The sequence below is a fragment of the Tamandua tetradactyla genome, chromosome 16, assembly GCF_023851605.1.
Source record: "Tamandua tetradactyla isolate mTamTet1 chromosome 16, mTamTet1.pri, whole genome shotgun sequence".
Lineage (NCBI taxonomy): Eukaryota > Metazoa > Chordata > Mammalia > Pilosa > Myrmecophagidae > Tamandua > Tamandua tetradactyla.
This window is the reverse complement of record NC_135342.1, coordinates 15,413,234-15,430,936: the sequence shown is the minus strand read 5'-3', so window position 1 is coordinate 15,430,936 and position 17,703 is coordinate 15,413,234. Positions and strand designations below refer to the sequence as shown.

The 17,703-nt window shown below is 53.4% G+C and overlaps 2 protein-coding genes across 6 annotated transcripts in view; both read right to left on the bottom strand.

Annotated features, from left to right (window-relative positions):
* LOC143658962 (optic atrophy 3 protein-like) overlaps window positions 1-1,444 on the bottom strand; it is a 35,786-nt gene extending 34,342 nt beyond the window's left edge. Inside the window, exon 1 of the mRNA XM_077131427.1 lies at window positions 704-1,444. Within this exon, the coding sequence (XP_076987542.1) occupies window positions 704-845 (142 nt within the window). The 5' untranslated portion in view covers window positions 846-1,444. The remainder of the gene's footprint in view (window positions 1-703) is intronic.
* A 3,240-nt stretch (window positions 1,445-4,684) lies between these two features.
* Window positions 4,685-13,488, bottom strand: GPR4 (G protein-coupled receptor 4). Of its 5 annotated transcripts, XM_077131418.1 has the most exons (3): window positions 10,815-13,218; window positions 8,583-8,743; window positions 4,685-6,747 (listed from the first exon to the last, which is right to left on the bottom strand). In XM_077131418.1, the coding sequence occupies exon 3, from the start codon at window positions 5,988-5,990 to the stop codon at window positions 4,899-4,901; it is 1,092 nt and encodes a 363-aa protein (XP_076987533.1). In that variant the 5' UTR covers window positions 5,991-6,747; window positions 8,583-8,743; window positions 10,815-13,218; the 3' UTR covers window positions 4,685-4,898. The 5 variants fall into 5 exon arrangements, with proteins under 5 accessions (XP_076987533.1, XP_076987536.1, XP_076987534.1 ...); XM_077131421.1 differs by lacking the exons at window positions 8,583-8,743; window positions 10,815-13,218 and adding an exon at window positions 13,391-13,488; XM_077131419.1 differs by lacking the exon at window positions 8,583-8,743.
* Window positions 13,489-17,703: the final 4,215 nt, after the last annotated feature.

Below are 17,703 nucleotides of genomic sequence, written 5' to 3'. Positions count from 1 at the left end.
TTCTACTGCCTTGACCACTCTGGGTTTGCATGACGGGTCATGATTCTATCTCCCGGTGTCCAGCGCAAAGCTGGCACAATTTACTATAAGAATTAAGGCGCAAATAAGCTGTATGAACGGATTAATGAATACACAGAGGCATGTCCACTCTGGAAAATTCTCCTTCTGATATTCCCAGGCCTAGCTCCCGAGCCAAGCCTCTAACCTAAGTCTGTTCCCCGAAGTAAAGCTGGGTCAAACTGTTGCTCTAAACAGGTGATTTTCAAGACGCTCCCTGATCAGGAAGGAAACTTAGGCATGGAGCGGCGTTCTGGAACGTAGACCACCCAAACACAGCTCGGCAGAGGACAAACCCGATCATCTCTCGACTCCGCCCCCAGCTCGGCTCATCCCGTGTAAGTCCCGCCCAAATCACGCCAATCTTCCATACTATTGGATCCCTTCTATGTCAGTCCGCACACACTCTCCTCCTCCGTTGGCTGTCAAGTTTAACTCCACAGGCTGTCCTGCCCCGCCCTCTCTACCACGCCGGTCCTCTCTACTGGGCTATCCACATGCCCCTCTTCCAGAAAGCCTTCCTATTGGCTGCAGGACTTTGCCGGTTCGGGCTGTGATTGGCCATGAACAGAAGTCCATCCCGAGAGCAACCACCTGAAAGGAGTGGGAGAATGGAAAGGTTGGAGGGACGTGGGGTCAGACTTACGTTGAGCCGGCGGGAGGCAGATGTAGGTCTTGAAGAACTCGCTTCGGCGGGCGGCTTCCTTAATACGGTTGGCGAGCGGCTTGCTAACCTGTCGAATGCCTAGGTAGATCAGCTTTGCCATCGGGAACGCGCCCACCACCATCTTGACGGCCGCACGAAGCACGCGCAACCTTGCCGACCGGGCGGGGCGCCTCCGACTCTTTCCACTCCTCCCCCGCCCGCTCTTGGTCGGTCGTACGTGCGTGCCAACGTGCGTACGCTCGGGCGGAGCTGCAGGGGCACATCCTAACGTCTCCGCGTCAACGCTGACGTTTGGACGTCCGTTAGCTAATATGCAAATAAGTGCAGCGGAAGTGAAGCATCAGGGGGCGGTGCTGCTGTTAAACGCCTGCTCGCGGGATCGTGTATGGATTCCCACGCCCGCCTAATGACGTCGCTGCTCTCTTTCATGACGTCACGTGCCCACAGCTTCACCGCCCGAAGAGGCTCTAGATTATTCCTAATTAGATTCAATGAGTGCCAAATACACCTTCCCCAACCAATTAGAGCTCTCACTGGGAATTAAAGGAAACTGGCTGTGAAAATCGTAGAGACCTTAGTTGTAATCCCGGCTCGGCCTTTTACTCGCTGTGTGATATGAAACGAGTGATTTAACTTTTTTGAATCAGTATATCTTCTATAAAATAATAATAGCACTTGCCTCATTGTGAGGTTTGCATGAGAATCTTGAATATAAAAACAATGAGCGAACCACATACAGTGCTTAAAGTGCTTCCAATTCCCGGTGCCTGCCCATGTTAAAAAAAAAAAAAAAGAAGAAGTGGTTCCAGGCACATAGTAAGCCTGTTATTACTATTCAGGTACATATAACAGTTGCTAATTCCAGGTGCGGGTGCATTCGACCTCCAAAAGCAGCTACCAGCTCTTGGCCAGGTAACCGACAAGGAAACTGAAGCCCAGAGAGGGGCAGGGGGCTGGACAGGCTCTCCGAGACTGCAGATGTTGATAGCCTAGCACCTTGGCTAATAAAACCGTACCGGTTCTCAAGCAGCCCCACTTCCTCCACTGAAGCGAGGGTCCCCAGGAAGCTGGCTCCCGAAGGGCACATGTCCCAGACCCAGCACATGTCCTCACTCAGCCTGAGAGGGGCAAAATCATATAAACAAGGTCTGAAGGAGGTTGAGAGAAATTCCTGGTGGTGGAGTCCTAACGGGTAGTTGAAAGAGTCTAGGAGGGGGGAACACAGAGAAGTGGGACGCAAGAGGAAACGTCAGGATGAAGAGTCAGGGAACCCAGGGCTTCCTCAGCATCCACTCTGACTCACTGAATGTCTTTTGTCAAGTCCGCAGTACCGAGGGACCTCAGTTTCTCCATCTGCAATGGTGCTAGTGTGCGTGATCCTAGATAGTCTAAAATCCTTCGAATGCCAAGACTCCATAAAAACGGCCCCTCCCCAGAATCCCTTCTGGACTTATGCTGTGAGGGAGCGCTGGGCCTACTCCTTCACTGATTCGTGACCAACCCACTCCCCATTTTACAGACTGGGCAACTGGGGCCAGAAAATGAAAGGAAGTTATCCATATTCCAGAGGTCACTGGGGTGGAGCTGAGGCTGGGGTTTCTTGAGACCCAAGGAGGGGTTTCCTCCTGACCTCGTGGGAATTAGCCTAGGGCTTAGTGACCTGTTGGTGGACTGAGGGCCTTGATGGGGTCTAGGAAACTTCCAAGCTTGTACATTACTTTTTTTTCTTAATAATTCCCTAACATTTCCTCAGCCACTAGAACAGTGCGTGGCACACAGTAGGTGATCAATAAACATTTCTTGAGCAGATGGCTTTTGTCCACTTCTCCGAAGGAGACTGTGTTCAAAAGGTTCTGACCTCCTACATCCATCTCCTCCTATGTCTCCATCCCAGCACCTCCATGGTGGTGGGAGAGGGTGAGAAGTCTACCAGGCCCCCGGATCCCCGGCTCCTGTCCCTTCTTTCCCATGTGACCCCATACCTCCTACTTCCTGCATCTCAGGCCCCTTCCTGCCCTACAAAATCACTTTCCTCCTTAAGTGCGTAATTTTCCCATTCTCCTCCTCCCTCCTCTTCCTTTTTCTGAGGAGAGTTTCCAGGAACTTCTGGGGCAAGGGTTGTTGTTGGGGGGGGGGGGGCGGGTAGCAGGAATCTTCTCTTGTCATCAGGACCTTGGGGCCTGCTTATACACTTGGGGGGGTGGAGGGGGGTGTGGGGAGAGAAGACAGAAAGGAAGAGATCTTTAGGGAGGACGAAGCCTGCCCACAATTTAGTGCATCTTTCTGCTCTCCACCCTGTTAACAGAGGGAAGGCCACTCCTGGTGAACCCGCAAGGGCCAAAGAGGGTGGGGACACCATCAGCAGGGCACTCAGCCCTGGCTACTCTGGGGCGTGGGAACAGAGGCAGAAACGGGAAGGGAAGAGGGAGCTCAGGATGGTCCCAGCGCTGACTCATCGGCTGGGCGACCTAGGGCTAATCACTTGGCCTCTCTGGTGACTGCCTTGGGAGACGGCCAAGATTCATTCTGAGGTCTTTCTAGCTCAGGCTCCCTAGTCACCTTTTTTCCCATCCTTTACCCCAGGATGGGTGAGGGGCTTGTGTTACACAATCCCACAGGCCCCTCTGCTTCCTCCATCATAGCAGTGTTTCAAAATAAATACTAAAGATGACCACTGCTCGTTTCACCTTCATCACCACCCAGTCCACCCACCAGCTTCCCCCATCCTGGATTCCCTGCTTTTGCCCCGACTTCCCATAGTCTGTTTCCCACTTGGCAGCCAGAAGGATCTTATTCAGAATTAAGCTAGATCAGATCCTTCCTCTGCTCAGAGCCCTCCCTTGGCTCTATTTATCTCAGAGTAAAAGACAGAATCCTTACTGGGCCTTACGAGGCCCCTCATCCCCTCTCCAGCCTCATTCCCCACTCTTCTCACGCCCCCTCACCTGCCTCAGCTGTCCCTCATACTTCAGGCACTCTCTCACCTCAGGGCCTTTGCACTTGCTGTTCCCCCTGCTTGGAACGCTCTTCCCTTGACAGCCACGTGGCTGAACTGTCACCTCCCTCAGGTCTGTGTTCAGTAAGGCCTTCCCTGTTCTCCAGATCTGAATCAGACTTCATGGTTCTTTCTCTCTCTCCCTTCAGCCAGCTTTGTTTTCCCCTGTTACACTTATCAGTTTCTTTCCATTTACTTGTTTATTGGGAAACTTGTGAAGGCAAGTCCAGGGCCATCTCGGTCACTGCTGTATCCCCAGCACCGTCCAACACAGGACCAGGCAGACAGGAGGTACCAGTACCTAATAAATCCCCAATGAAGTCATGAATAAATACCCTTCCTCTTTTTCGGAGCCTTCTTTCCAATCCTGCCTAGTTTACCCCTCCTCCAGGCAGTCTCTCCTGATTGCCCTTCACTTTGGTTCTGACGTTCTCCCTCTTCCACCTCTCAGTCCTGACTTGGAGAATGGTGTTTATCTAGAAAGCCAGAATTGCTCCATCGTAGTCCCTCTCCCCCAGACGGCTGGGTGCTTCCCAAAGGTAACATGATCATTCTGCACTCAGAGAATTTCTCTTCCCCCTACTCTCCCCTTGAGTCACAGACTTTTGCCCCTTTGGTGAAATTAATCCTAATTTTCCTCTCTTTCTGTCTTTATCCTTGGGACACTAAATAATTGACTTAATGTACTTGTCCTCTCCTCCAGGAAGCCCTCCCTGATGCCCAGGCTGGGTCAGATGCCCACATTGGCTCCCCCAGGCCCGTGGGTTCCCCCATACCAGCTCTGCCCATGCTGGGTTATCGCTGTTTGGGCACTAGCCTGTCTACCCCCCCACACACTGCCCTGTGAGCCCCAGGAGGTCAGCGCTGCCACTGCCTCCGTCACCACTGTGTCCCCAGCACCACCCAGCACCAGGCAGGCATGTTTAAATCGGAACTGCCGGGGCGGGGTGGGAGGGCCTCGTAGAGTCATTTCCCCACAAGGATGGCAGTCGACCAGTAACACACCAGCCTCCCTCTTTTCCTATCTTCTTGTATTCTCACGAATATTAACACGGCCTTATTTACACACAATTCGTATACGCGGGAGCAAGAGGGAAGAGAGCTGAGGGCTGAGGGGGATGGGGGGTGGGGGGACGGGGAGGGGACTTGGCAACAATGCGGGGGGGTGGGGGGGGCTCGTCACGGAGCCGGTGGCAGCATCTTCAGCTGCACCTGGTCGCCCGGGGCCGGCATGGGCACCGCCACCCAGCCGGCTGCCACGGCCCTGGCCACGTTGTTCCCCTTGGACGTGAGCGGGGTCTCGAGTGTGAGTGAGGCGTTGGCCATCTCCTGGGGCTTGTCGCTGGCCAGGAAGCGGAGCAGGCTGTGCAGGGCCTTGACCACGTCGCCACGGGCACCCTCGTTGACCAGGCAGTAGAGGATGGGGTCAGCCACGCAGTTGAGGCTGGTGAAGGCCAGCGAGCTGTGGTAGGCGGAGAAGACCCGCTCCTCGAAGCCGCAGTCCGAGGGGCGGCCCAGGTAGACGGCGCTGCGGGACAGCAGGAGCACGTGGTAGGGGGCGAAGCAGACCAGCACGATGGCGATGAGGCTGAGGGCCAGCCGCTTGATCTTGGCCTTCTCCTGGCGCTCGGTGGCCACGCTGGCCCGCACGGCCCGCAGGATGCCGCGGTACGACAGCAGCATGAGCGCCCACGGGAAGAGAAAGCCCACGAAGACCCGGTAGAGGTTCATCCAGGCCACCCAGCCCTCCATGGGAAACTTCTCGAAGCAGAAGGTGTGGTTGTAGCGGTCACGGAAGAGCTCGTCGTGGAACAGCGGGGCTGAGTTGGCGCCCAGCTCGGTGGCCCAGACCACGGAGCTCACGGCCACGGCCGTCTTGACGCGGCGTAGGCGGGCGAAGCGCAGCGGGTGGGCCACGGCCAGGTAGCGGTCCACGGAGATGCAGCACAGGAAGGCGATGCTGATGTAGATGTTGGTGTAGAAGACGAACCCGAAGAGCTTGCAGGAGCCAGGGCCGTGGATCCAGTTGTCGTGGTGCAGGAAGTAGTCGACCCACAGGGGCAGCGTGCAGATGTACAGCAGGTCGGCGATGCTCAGGTTCATCAGGTAGACGCCCAGTTCATTGCGCTGGCGCACCTGGCGGTAGGCGGCCCACAGGGCCAGGCAGTTGGTGGGCAGCCCCACGCCGATGACGAAGATGTAGAGGGACGGCGGGAACAGGTGGTCCACGCGCGAGTCCACCTGGCAGCCCTCCCACGTGCCGTTGCCCATGGTCGGCGTGGGGGCTTCGGAGGCGCTGCCCCTGGCCCGCGGGGGCTGGGGGACCACGGGGGGCGGGAGGCCATCGGGCCCCCTGAGCCCCCTCTTTGGAGGTTCAAGGGAGCATGGCGGAGGATAAGGGCGGCTGTAAATCCTGGGCCTTCGCGGGGGGCTTGGGAGGGGCAAAGGAGGAGGGCTGGCGTTAGGACAGGAAGTTTAGGGGTGGGGGCGTGGGGAGGGGTGAATAGAAAGGATTGCCGAGGAGGTGGCCACCCCCCCGGGAAGTAAAGTGTTTACAGAAGAGATGAAGGCAGCAGTGGGCCAGCGTTGAGGACGTCTTTGTGGAGACACTAGGCAGTAAGTAAGGCCATGGCGGGCAGTGGTGGGGTGGAATGTTCTAGGAGACTCAACTGCGTTTAGACAGCCCACGCTGCAGTTAAGGAATGCTGAAAAGAAGACGGGGCAATGCAACTTGGGGTGCTGGCATTTCCTAGGACCCCAAGAAGAAATAAAATAATAATAAGGCAACCAATGAAACGAGAAGAGTGAGGAAAAAGAGGTGTCCTACAGGGGGTGGGTGCAGAGGAGGGACTCGATCGGAGACTTGCAAAAAGGATTTTTAGGAAGGAAGAGCGAGATCACGGGGTCGGGGGTAGGGGGCTTGCAGGGGGCAGGGGAGGGGCTCCGATCTGGTCCTGGGGTGGGTCCTGAGGAGTCCGGACGAAGTGGCTGCACCTCACAGTCCAGTTCAAAACTGATTTCGCAGGGCCTGTGGGGAGAGAGGACAGAGGTGAAGGGAGCTGTGGATTCTCCAACCCCCTTCTCCCCATGCCCTTTTTCGGTAATTCCAGTGGGCTGCAGAGAGGGGATGCCCTGAGGGTGCCTAGCTGGAACCCCGTTCTAAGCAACAGGTCTCTGAAAACAGGCATGAGGTGCTAGGGACATTTTCCCCTAATAAGATGTTCAAATAAGGACCCAGCTCGGATTTTGGAACGTTCTTTCAAGATCCGGAAATTAGGTAAAGTTGGTGCAAGTTTCATCGCTATGGAAAATGATGAAATAGCCCAACCCTATCATTTCAAAGATAGGGGAAAAGGGACCCAGAGAGGCTGGGTCACTCCCCTCAAGGACACACAGCAGGACAGTGACAGAACCGGGCTGGGACCAGCCTTCCACTCCTAACCCAGGGCAGCCCGCTCTTGACAATTACAATAGCGATCATAAAAGCCAAAACTGATTGAGCAGACCTGTCCTAAGCACTTTTGTGGGTATAAATTCATTAAAATTTCCCAAACTCTGTATAGGGAAAGTACCGTCTTTCTCCCTATTTGACAAACGACAAAACTGAGGCACAGAACAATCCCGAGACCTGTCCAAGGTCCTGACTACCAGAGGCGACAATCACAGCTCTCACCCCTTTTCTCCAGCCTGTGCTTAAGTTTCTACCCAAGAATAACTGTGCAGAAAAGTGACCTGGGTGGCCAGCAGGGACAGGGAGCCACAGATGTGGAAGGCTCGGGGACTGGGATGGGAGAAGGAGCTGCTGGGCTTGGTCAAGGCTGAGGAGTAAGGGGTCAACACGAGCCGACCCTTCCCCAAGGAAGGCTCCCTTCACTGCCTCTCCCCTCTGACTTTTTCGGTGAGAATCTTGGGTCTGTCTCCACCTTGGGGCTAGGTAGCCCTGCGAGTGCAGGGAAACGGACGGCCATGGACCAAGCCCAGGACCTCCATCAGTCCCAGAGAAAATGGAAACAAAGTCTTGAATCAAAAGCACTTCGGGAGGCTACTCTTCTTGGGCTTTGCACACGTTTGAATTTTTAGGTTGTGAAACTTTTTTTTTTTTTTTTTTTAATGAGGTCTGAACCGGAAACCCAATCTAAGACAGTGAAAAGGGGAAGCTGCTTTATGCTCTGGATGAAATGAGGCGGGGGTAGGGAGGCCACTTCAAATCCCCAGGACACGCTCTAAAAACCGCTGGTTGAGTCTACTGCACAAGTTAGGAAACTGAGGCCCAGAAAAGGGGAAAAGATGAGCCCAGAGCCTTACACAGCAGTCGGCGGGAAACTCCCACGTGCCCAGGCATCTTCCCATGGGCACATCCTGCTGGCTGTACCTCTAAATTAAATCCTGAACCCACACACTTCTCTCTGAATCCACCACCATTGACCGCTCTGCCCACCGTGACCGCTCGCTTGGATGCTTGAAGCAGTATCTTCACTGCTTTCCCAGCCGGCATTCTGGAGTTTTTCAACTCATTTCTCACAGGGAACCCAGGAAGATTTTTTTTTTTAACTTGGAAATCAACTCTGGTCACTTCCCTACTTGAACTTTCCAGTGGTTTCCCAGTGGACTTCGGGGAAAATCCACCCTCCTTGTCCCAGCAGACAAGACCTTACTCGATTGAGCCTGGACAAGCTACCCAACTTCGGCAGGGTCAAGACCAGTGACCTCTCCAACCCCAAGTGTTTGTACTTGTGCCTTCTGCCTGGAACATTCTTCCTTCAGATCTCATGACTAGCTCCCTTACCACCTTCCTTCCTCAGAGAGACCCTCCCTTCCCAGAGTCCCCACCCTCCCCCCAATAAGACGTCCTCTTCACACTACCTGGTATCTTGTTTGTGTCTGTCTGTCTAGAATGGACGTTCCAAGAGGGCAGGGACATGACGTGTCTTGTTGACCTCTCTATCCCCAGCACCCAGAATGGGAACAGCATACAGTAGGCGCTGAGTAAATTACTGTGGGCTGAAGTCATTCCGGAAGCCTTGCTGGTGTCAGACATGGGAGAGGATCACGTGGGTTGCACACGGGACACCTTCCGGCACTGGCCAATCCGCCCCCACCCCTGCCCCCACGCACGCCTGGTTCACCGTCACCTCCGGGCAGCACCCCCCCCACTTCAGGCTCATACAGGTCCCAGCAGGGGGTCCCAGGAAAAGGGGTGGGCAGGGCACACATGAAAAGGGCAGCTCCATAATTGACTTTGAAAGGTCAGGGCTGAGTCCTGCTTAGTAAGTCCTGCCCCCTGTAGGGTTCTCAAGGTGGGAGCTGCTTCCCCCATACCAGGGACACACAGACGGAGGTTTCTGGGTTTTGTGGAAGATGGGGTCAGAGGGTGCTTGCTTCTGACTGGAACAGTGCAATTCAGTTCCTCCTTCTGTATCACAATCCCCTACCCAGACCAAGTCACTCAAAACCCTCTCTCCCCATTCTCTGTCCCTTAGTATTCCCTCTCCCTGACCCTCCTTTCCCCCCTCTTTCTGCCCCTCACTCTCTTCTACCCCTTGGTCTCTCCCTCTCTTCTCCTGTGACATTTAGGAAACTTCTCCTTCTTCAGGAGCCTTAGTTTCTCCTTCTGTATAAAAGAGGCCACAGCCTTTATACTAATCACATCACAGATGTGATTAAAAAAAAAAAACCGGGCGGGCCACAGTGGCTCAGCAGGTAAGAATGCTTGCCTGCCAAGCCCGAGGACCCAGGTTCGATTCCCGGTGCCTGCCCATGTTAAAAAAAAAAAAAAAAAAAAAAAACCCTTGGTAGAGCGTGATGCCATCTATAAAATGTGCAGTACCTGAGCAATAATCATTACTCCAGGGACCCTGGGGAGCTGAGATGAGAAATGAACCAGTTGGTAAGGGGAGGCAGTGGCTCCGAGAGCTGGGAGTTCCCTTAGCCCCACCCTGTCGTGACCCCCAAGGTTTCAGCTGAGGCTGGAGCAGGCACGCAAGCATGAGACGCATTTCCAGACGCCAGAGGAAATACACTTCCCATTGCTAATTTCCTCAAGGGGAACCAGTCTGGCGCTCGCCCCTCCCCCTCCTGTCCCTCCTTCCTGACCCACCTGCAACTCCAAGAGGTTGGGCATGGGGTGGGGGGGTGGCGCTCAGACGACCCTCTTTCATCCCCCTCCTGAGACGTGCCAACCACGGACCCCCAAAAGACAGTCCAAGAACATCAGACTCTCAGAATCACATGATACAACAGGGCCATATGCAGCAAGAGGGTACAAGCTATTTCTGATCCTTTCCTGGAGCAGATTGGGAAACTGAGGCATAGAGAGGCCGCAGTGGCGGCCAAAGACAGGGTGGTGGGCAGATCGTCTGTCTCATCCTTAACCGAAGAACTTCCCCATCTCCAAAGGTTTTCTGTCCTCACTTCCTGTAATTTTTCTCAAATCTTTCTGGGGTGCAGTGGGGGAGTTCTCAGACCTCTTTGAGATATGGGCCTTCATGCCCCATAAAGGGCCAGTGACCTTCAGTGCAGTGTCTTCATCCCGCTCCATCACCTTACTCCCTTGTCTGGCCCGGGGTTCAAGACCTTCTCCAGTTGGGATCTAAGTTGCTTTTCTTACCTAGACTTTGAGGAAGTGTCCAAGCCCCCAAATCTCACAGCCCACAAGACGCTCTCCCTGTCCCACAGCTCCCCCCACCCCCAATTTGGGCTCCTAGCTGCTCACAGACTGGCAGGGAAGATAGATAAGCCTGAGTGGGGAGCGATAGTGGGGGACAGGAAGGACTGGTCAAGCCCTGTCCTGCCCCTCCCCCCTCTTCAGACCTCAGCTGCTCAGACCCGATAAGTCCCTGGGCCCCACCAGCTGCCCCCAAATTCAGCAAGGCTGAAGGACTTGGGGTGGAGGGTTGAGAGAACAAGAAGATGAAGCAATGCAGCCACCCACATCCTCCCAACGCAACCACCTCTGCCCTCACCCCCCACTCTTCCCTTCTGCAGGTTCTAGGCTCCCTCCACCCCCACCCCCACTCCTGTGGTTGCCCCAGGGGACCAGCCAGCTCCAGTCTGCTCATTAGGGACGAAATGCAATCACCGCGCCTCGCTCCCCACCTGGTGCCCTGGCGGCCGGCGGAAACCAGGGGGTGGCCAGACTGTCCCGACCGCCCCGTTGGGCCTCAGTTTCCCCACTTGCTCAAACAGCCCAGAAAGGATGTTAAGTTTCCTGCCATTCTAAAGTCCAACATTCTCAAATCCTTGGGCACCATGTGTTAGTCTCCTTCACAATCGATTCTTATAACCTTCTAGAGCCTTGCCCACCGTCCATTCTAGCATTACGGTGGCAGCTTTCTATGTGCTTACCCCTTCTAAGTTTCCAGGAGTCTCACGTTCCAAGATTCTACAGTGCTATTGTTAGATCGCTCTATGATTTTTTTTTTAACATTCTATGACTTTCATCATCTATTATTAAACCTTCGGCAATTATTATCTTTGCCCAGTAAACACGAAGAGTACAAATCTCCCTTTTCTTTTTTACCCAGATGGGAGACTCCTCGACATATGGTGAACCCCACTTCCTTTTTCCTCCTCATCCATCCTCTTTTCTTTAACATCCTGGAGGCCTGAAGTTCTAAGACTGCACAGAGTTCTGAGAGCCTAAAGATTCACAGGGGGAGCCCGGGGGTCAGTTACCACCTCCACCTACCCCCCAATTCTGGCTGCCTGCTGTGGGGGGGGGCCACTGTTGGGATCCCAAGCAGCCTCTCCACCCCTTAGCCCCACGGGCCCGGCCTCCCCCCTCCCAGCTCACACCAGCTGAGTTATTATTTGTCTAGACACAAACCAAATTACAGGCCCTGTCCCACGGGAACAGTGGGCTTCGTGGGGAGGGTCAGATGACAGGGGAGGGAGTTAACCCCTGCCCCCACCCCCACCTCCCCTCCTCTCTTCCCTCTTCCAGTCCTTCCACCCAAACCAACTCCTGCTCCCCACCACCATGCTTTTAGAAACAGCTTCTCTGCTGCTACAGCTCTCCCTTCTGGATTCCAGCCATGCATACTAACTGACATTCTTTCCTCTTCGCTGGAAAGACCTCATTCCCCAAATTAATCCAACTCAGTGGTGGCCGAAGAAGCCAGATCTTTGTATTTGGACTTCAGGGAATTGGAGTCTCAACTCCCGAGACTGGCACTGACTCCCTATGAGGACTTCTGCTCTCCCGGCCTCAGTCTTCCCATCTGTTAAATGGGGCTAGGGAGGTGGGGGGGGGCCTGGGTCTAGAAGGCTCCACAAGCTTTTTCAGGCGCTGCTGCTCTAAGCTACTAAATGCAGGAAGGTGCCAAAATACCACAACTGCCATCTTTTTAGATTGAAGGATGGGAACACGCCTTAGGAACTTCGATTTGAAGATCCTTCCCTGTCCTTCCGTCGGATTCAATCTCACGTCCCTGGGTCCTTCCACTCCAAACCGCTCTTGATGTAATGACTTATTCCCAGAGTTTGGGTACCCCCCCCCATCAGTCTGTCTAATTCCCTTTCTTCTGAAACACCCCCGACAAAGACCCAGGAAAAGAAAGCAAGAAAGCCACCCCATCTGCACCCCAAACCTGAAGTCAAGTTCATCCATAAGTCAGGGCCAGGGCCGGGGGTGGGGGAAGCCCTCTAGGTGGGTTCAGGAGAAGCAGGGCTACTGTGTGGGCCCCTGTGGGGATGGGGCAGGGGTGGGACACAGTCCCCGGCACCTCCATTGGTGCCCCCAAATGTCCCAAAGTTCCTGAAGCCTGAGTTCACATAACTAGCAAGGCCCTGTGCCCCCACCCCTAAACTGCTGCTGCACAGAAATTCTAGGCCGCCCCTCACCCCGGCTTGGACGTGGTGGTGGGTGTCCAGTTATAGGTGGGGGGGGGCAGAGAGGCAAGAAGGAGTTAATGGTTACCAGGCCAAATCCTGGAAGGGAGGAAGTGGGGGAGCCAAGGGAGGAGGAAGTCTACCCCCACCCCAGCCCGGAATTCCTGAAATCGGAGGGTGGGGTGGATGCAACCTGTGGAGCAGTGGGGTGACATGGAGGGGGCCATTGGGGTCACAGTGTCACTCAGAGTTCACCTGGCCCCTGCTCCACTCCCAAGAAGCTTTCCGGAGGAAAGTTCTGGGATGCCAGAGGATTTAGACGGCTCTGGGGGGTGGGGGTGACAGGGAAGAGGGTCTAAGACAGGGGATGGGGTGGAGAAAAACACACAAAGAGAGAGTCAGGGGAAACACAAAGATATACACAGGGACAGAAAACAGGCAGAAAGATCCAAAGAATCGGAGAGTTCAACAGAGACAGAAGAATAGCAGCTGAGAGAGGAGAGAGACAGGGAGGTAGAGATAGAGAGACAGAGATGGACCGGGATGGGGAGGCAGAGATAAAGAGAAGCAGACAGGGGAGGAGAGAGACACTCAGAGGCGGAGAGATCCCGAGTCCTCAGGATGGGAACAGACAGACCCAGGGACAAATTCAGTGGCCAGCGACGGCGAGGGACCCCAGAGAGGCCGAGGGTACCAGAACCGGAGAGGGGATCGGAGACAGCGCGGGAGACTGAGGCAGTCACCCCGGGGACCGCAAGCCCCCGAGGGGCGCAGGGAGGAGACGCCGACCCGGCGGGGGCTGCGGGACCCCCGGTGCGGGCAGGGGAGGGACCGGCGCCTACCTGCGCGCGGCGGCTGGACGGGGCGGGCGGCGGCGCCTCTCTCGGCTGCGACGGGCTCTGGGCTCTGCCGCGGAGCGGGGACCCGGCGGGCGCCCCCGCGGGGCAGGACGGCGCTGACTCCTCCCGGCCCCCGGGCCTTAGCCGGCCGCAGAGGCCCCGCCCTGGCCGGGTCCGCTCCCCCCTCCCCCCACCATTAACCCTTCCTTCGCCACTGCCCCTTAGACGCTTGAAGCCTTCGCGACAACTAAATGCTTCCAACTCCACCTGCTGTTCGAACACACACCCCCCAATTCTCCAAAGCGCCAGCCAGGAGGGTTCCCCCATTTCATTAACCCCTTTGCTCACCCTCCCTCCAACTCCACACCCTTAACTTTATCCAGCCTTCAGCTATAGGGGAGAGGGGCTCCCCCATTGATCCTCCCAGGGCTGAGTCATTTCCTCCCTGGCAAGACCCCAGGCCCATCATTGGCTTTCTGGCCATTGGGTGCATCCCACCCCCACTGCCAGGGAGGGAACAAAGGGATCTGTTAAGTCCCAGACCACAGCAGGGCTACCACTTGTGTCTCCTGATAGCCCGTAGGCCCTGGGCTGGTAACTTCACCTCTCGGAGACTCAGCTTCCTCTCGTGTTAATGATATCCTTTCTTATGGGGTCTCACTGCCTAGCATCAAGTCTGTAAAATGTGCCCCTCACCTCAAAACTCCCCATTCTCCTCCCTGCTTTACTTTCCCCCATAACACTCCTCGCATCTCTCATTCTCTATACGCCCCCTATTTTTTCTCCATCGTAGAATGCGAGCTCCAGTTTTGCGTCCTGCTCTGCCTGCTGCCATGGATCTCTGGTCCAGGAGGCTGCCCGGAACATGGTACGCGTGACAGACACATTGTCTGCAGAGAGCAAGTGAATGAATGGGAAGTGCTCCAAAAATATTTGCTTATTATTATTATCATTACGTCCTTCATAAACTGATCATGAAGACTCATTATTGTTCAAAGCACAGAACTCACACTTAAACGCTATTAGGCTCACAAATTATTTTCTGTTGATTTTTAAATAAAACGGAAATTGCCCCAATCGAAAGTGAGCAGTACAATGAATTGTGACAAATGTACACGTCCAGACCAGGACCCAGAACATCTTCCTCACCCCCCAGAAAGTTGTTCTGTGCCCTTCTCCAGGGAATACTCACACCCCTCTTTATTGGCAGAGGTAATTCTTTCCTTGTTCGCCATAGATTCGTTTTGCTGTTCTAGAATTTCATATAATTGAAATCATAGTTTTTAAAAAGAAGTGTTGTTATTATTTGCTGTGTGACCTCGGACAAGTGACTTTGCCTGTCTGAACCGTGTCACCCCCTTCTTCTCAGGACTCTTGAAGGAAACAGAGAGCAAGAGAGTTAACCAAGGACCCAAGTCATTGGTTATGATGCAAACAGGGATAAGGCCTACTCCCTCAACGGGGACAGTCAAGGCCAGGACCTGGGAGATGACATGAGGGCTTTAGCACCAGCTCCCAATAACCCCACATAAGTCCTAACTAAGCCCCATAGACCTTCCTCTTAAAGACAACGCTGAATGCCCATTGGGATGGCTTATGGGAGCCACTAGGAGCTTGTGGCTCTGGGTAGAGGAATGCGGCCAGAACTGCAAGGATGCAGGGAGGGGCCCATAGATAAATACCCTGACCTCTCTCCTCCTACGCACAGATTTCCTGCCTGTGCCTCGGATTGGCAGAACCCAACCAGTAAGCAGAGGGCAAGGGACCCTGTGGATGGAGCCGTAGAGATCAGCCTAATGGGGCCCAGAGAAGGGCTGAGCGCAACCCTGGGGGCCCAGGGAAGAGCACCAGCCCTTTTCCTGTAGAACCTTCCTGGTGCATTTTTCTGTGCAGCTCATGAAGCTGGGCACAAGGGGGCGATAGAGCACCAAAGGACCCAATGAAAGAGTGGCTTAAATCACACTGGACCTTCTCCCCAGAACTTGGACAGCAGAATGGGCAAGGGTGAAAAGGTGGAAGAGAGGAGAGGGGATTTGACCCAAGAGGGGCAGAAAACTGGCCTCTGAAACCTCCTGGAGTTCTGGGAAGATGACATAATCGCTGGGCCATGTTGGCTGAGTAGGAGTTCTCCAGCTGGATAAGTTCAGAAAGGGTGTGTGGGGGTTGGGGATGACAGAGACACAGCATGTACAGAGGTTCAAAGGCTTGAAAGCCACAGAGAAGGTAACTGGTGGTTCAAGCAGCTGGAGATAAAAGATGGTGACAGAGAGGATGCTGGCTAAAAATGTAAGAGATCAGAAATAGCTGAAAAATAAGGACAGCTAGCATTTAATGACTGCTTCCAAGGACAGCTAACATTTAATGACTGCTTCCTACATGCCAGTCACTATTCTAAGCACTTTATGTCAGAAACTTGTTTAATCCTCAAAATAACTCTATGTGGAGGTGTGTTATTTTGAGCCCAGTTTTACAGTTGAAGACACTGAGGCACAGACCAGTGAATGGAAATTCTGGAAACCCTAGAAACCAGGCTACAAAGCATGCACTTTAACCTCTGTTATGCCACCTCCCCTGTGGGAAATTGGGGTGGTGGTAGTGGAAGAATTTGAACTTTGACTTCCTTCTTAACACTTTTAACTATTTCACACAAACCCCATCCACCAACCTTCTAATATTCATTCAACAAGCACTCCCTGAGCCCCTGCCTCTGTGCTGGGCAGTACTGGGGACACAGTGGTGATGGTAACAGCTCTGACCCTGCCCTTACAGGGCTTGCAGCCCAATAGGGACAAAAACTTGTCCCCACACTGTGAGAGCCCAGAATGGTAAAAGGCCAAAGGGGTGATAGAACCCAGAAAAGGCTACATCACAATTTGTTAGGGGAATAGGAAGAGGGAGGGTGCAGAGAGCTGTCAGGACTTTACCTGGTTCATTCCTTACTCATCCTTTAATCTCCAGCTCTACCTTCCCGTCCAGGAAACCTTCCCTGATACCTCTCTTGGACTTCCCTTCCCACTCTGGGTTGTCACAGTTTGGGGATGGGTGTTCTTCCTTCCCTGGATTGTCAGGGCAGGGCCGGGACTGTCTCAGTCACTGCTGTGCCCAAGCACTGCCTGGCTCAGGGTCTGGCCTAGAACAAAGTGTTCATTACATAATCATTGAATGGATTGATTCATTCATTAATCAATATATATTTGTCAAGCATTTACTGCATGCCAGGCACTCTGCTAGGCAGTGAGGTTACAATTTTTCAAAACTCAAATCCTCACTCTCATGGGTAGCTTATTAGTAAAGGAATGATTTCTGGTCATATTAATTGAGATCTTAGCCCATAAACATGGGGGGATGGAACCTTAAGATTCAATTGAACCCCACCAAGAAGTTCATGTTTGGTTCTGGGGGCTGTCCTTTTTGAAGGCTCTTGGGCAGCTGTTTCTGGAGACTTGTGGACAATCCTTGCAGGCCAAAGAAGGAGTTGCAGGTTTCTCCTAAATACTATTTCCCTCCCTTAGGAAGAGTTGGGCTTGATAAGCTGTCTCTGTGAAACTTCAAAACTCTGAGAACTCCCTCCCAAGAGACCATTGGTACAGTTGCACAAAGGAAAGGACACACAAAAGTGTAACATTCTACAAAATTAGGCATTGTACTGTCCAGATAAACCCCATGTATTTGCGATCTTAAAATGTTTCTATTAGATCAGGGGTTCTTAGAGTGTGGTCCTTGTAGCCTCAGGGTCACCTGAGAACTCTTTGGAAATGCAGATTCTCGGACTCTGAAAAATGGGAGAGATGGAAAGATGCAACAATCTTATTACAACGAGCCTTCCAGGTAATTTTAACGCTTCCCTCGAGTTTGAGAATGACTGAACTAAAGCATAGGGGAAAATAAACATTATAGTGCCTCAAACATAACGAAGAAAAAAAATGTATAGCTCGAGATCATTTACTATTAGTTATTTTGATTATAAAAGATGTAGGAATCAGAAAAATTCTCCTTCCCCCACCTCTGGATACAGCACAGTTTATGTCCAGCTGGTTCACACCAAAAGGGCTATATTGGTTGCTGTGATTTTTGAAATAGTTCCCTAACAGGCAGTAAATTGTCCCTAACAAGTACAAAGGCACATTGCCCTTCTCTTAGGGCATTAGCTGCGGCTGTAAAATTCTTCAGTGTTTCTGATGAAAGAGTTCCAAATTTCTCCCTTGACCTCATGGTTCCCCACGCTACGCAGACATGACTGCTTACTGAAAACTTGCAAACTTCAGGAGCCCATGAATCTCTTAAGAGATTCTGCTACTCTCTCCCTCCCACATTTC

Coding starts and splice junctions, on each gene's coding strand:
- GPR4 (XM_077131421.1), bottom strand. CDS start 5,990: ATGGGCAACGGCACGTGGGAGGGCTGCCAGGTGGACTCGCGCGTGGAC.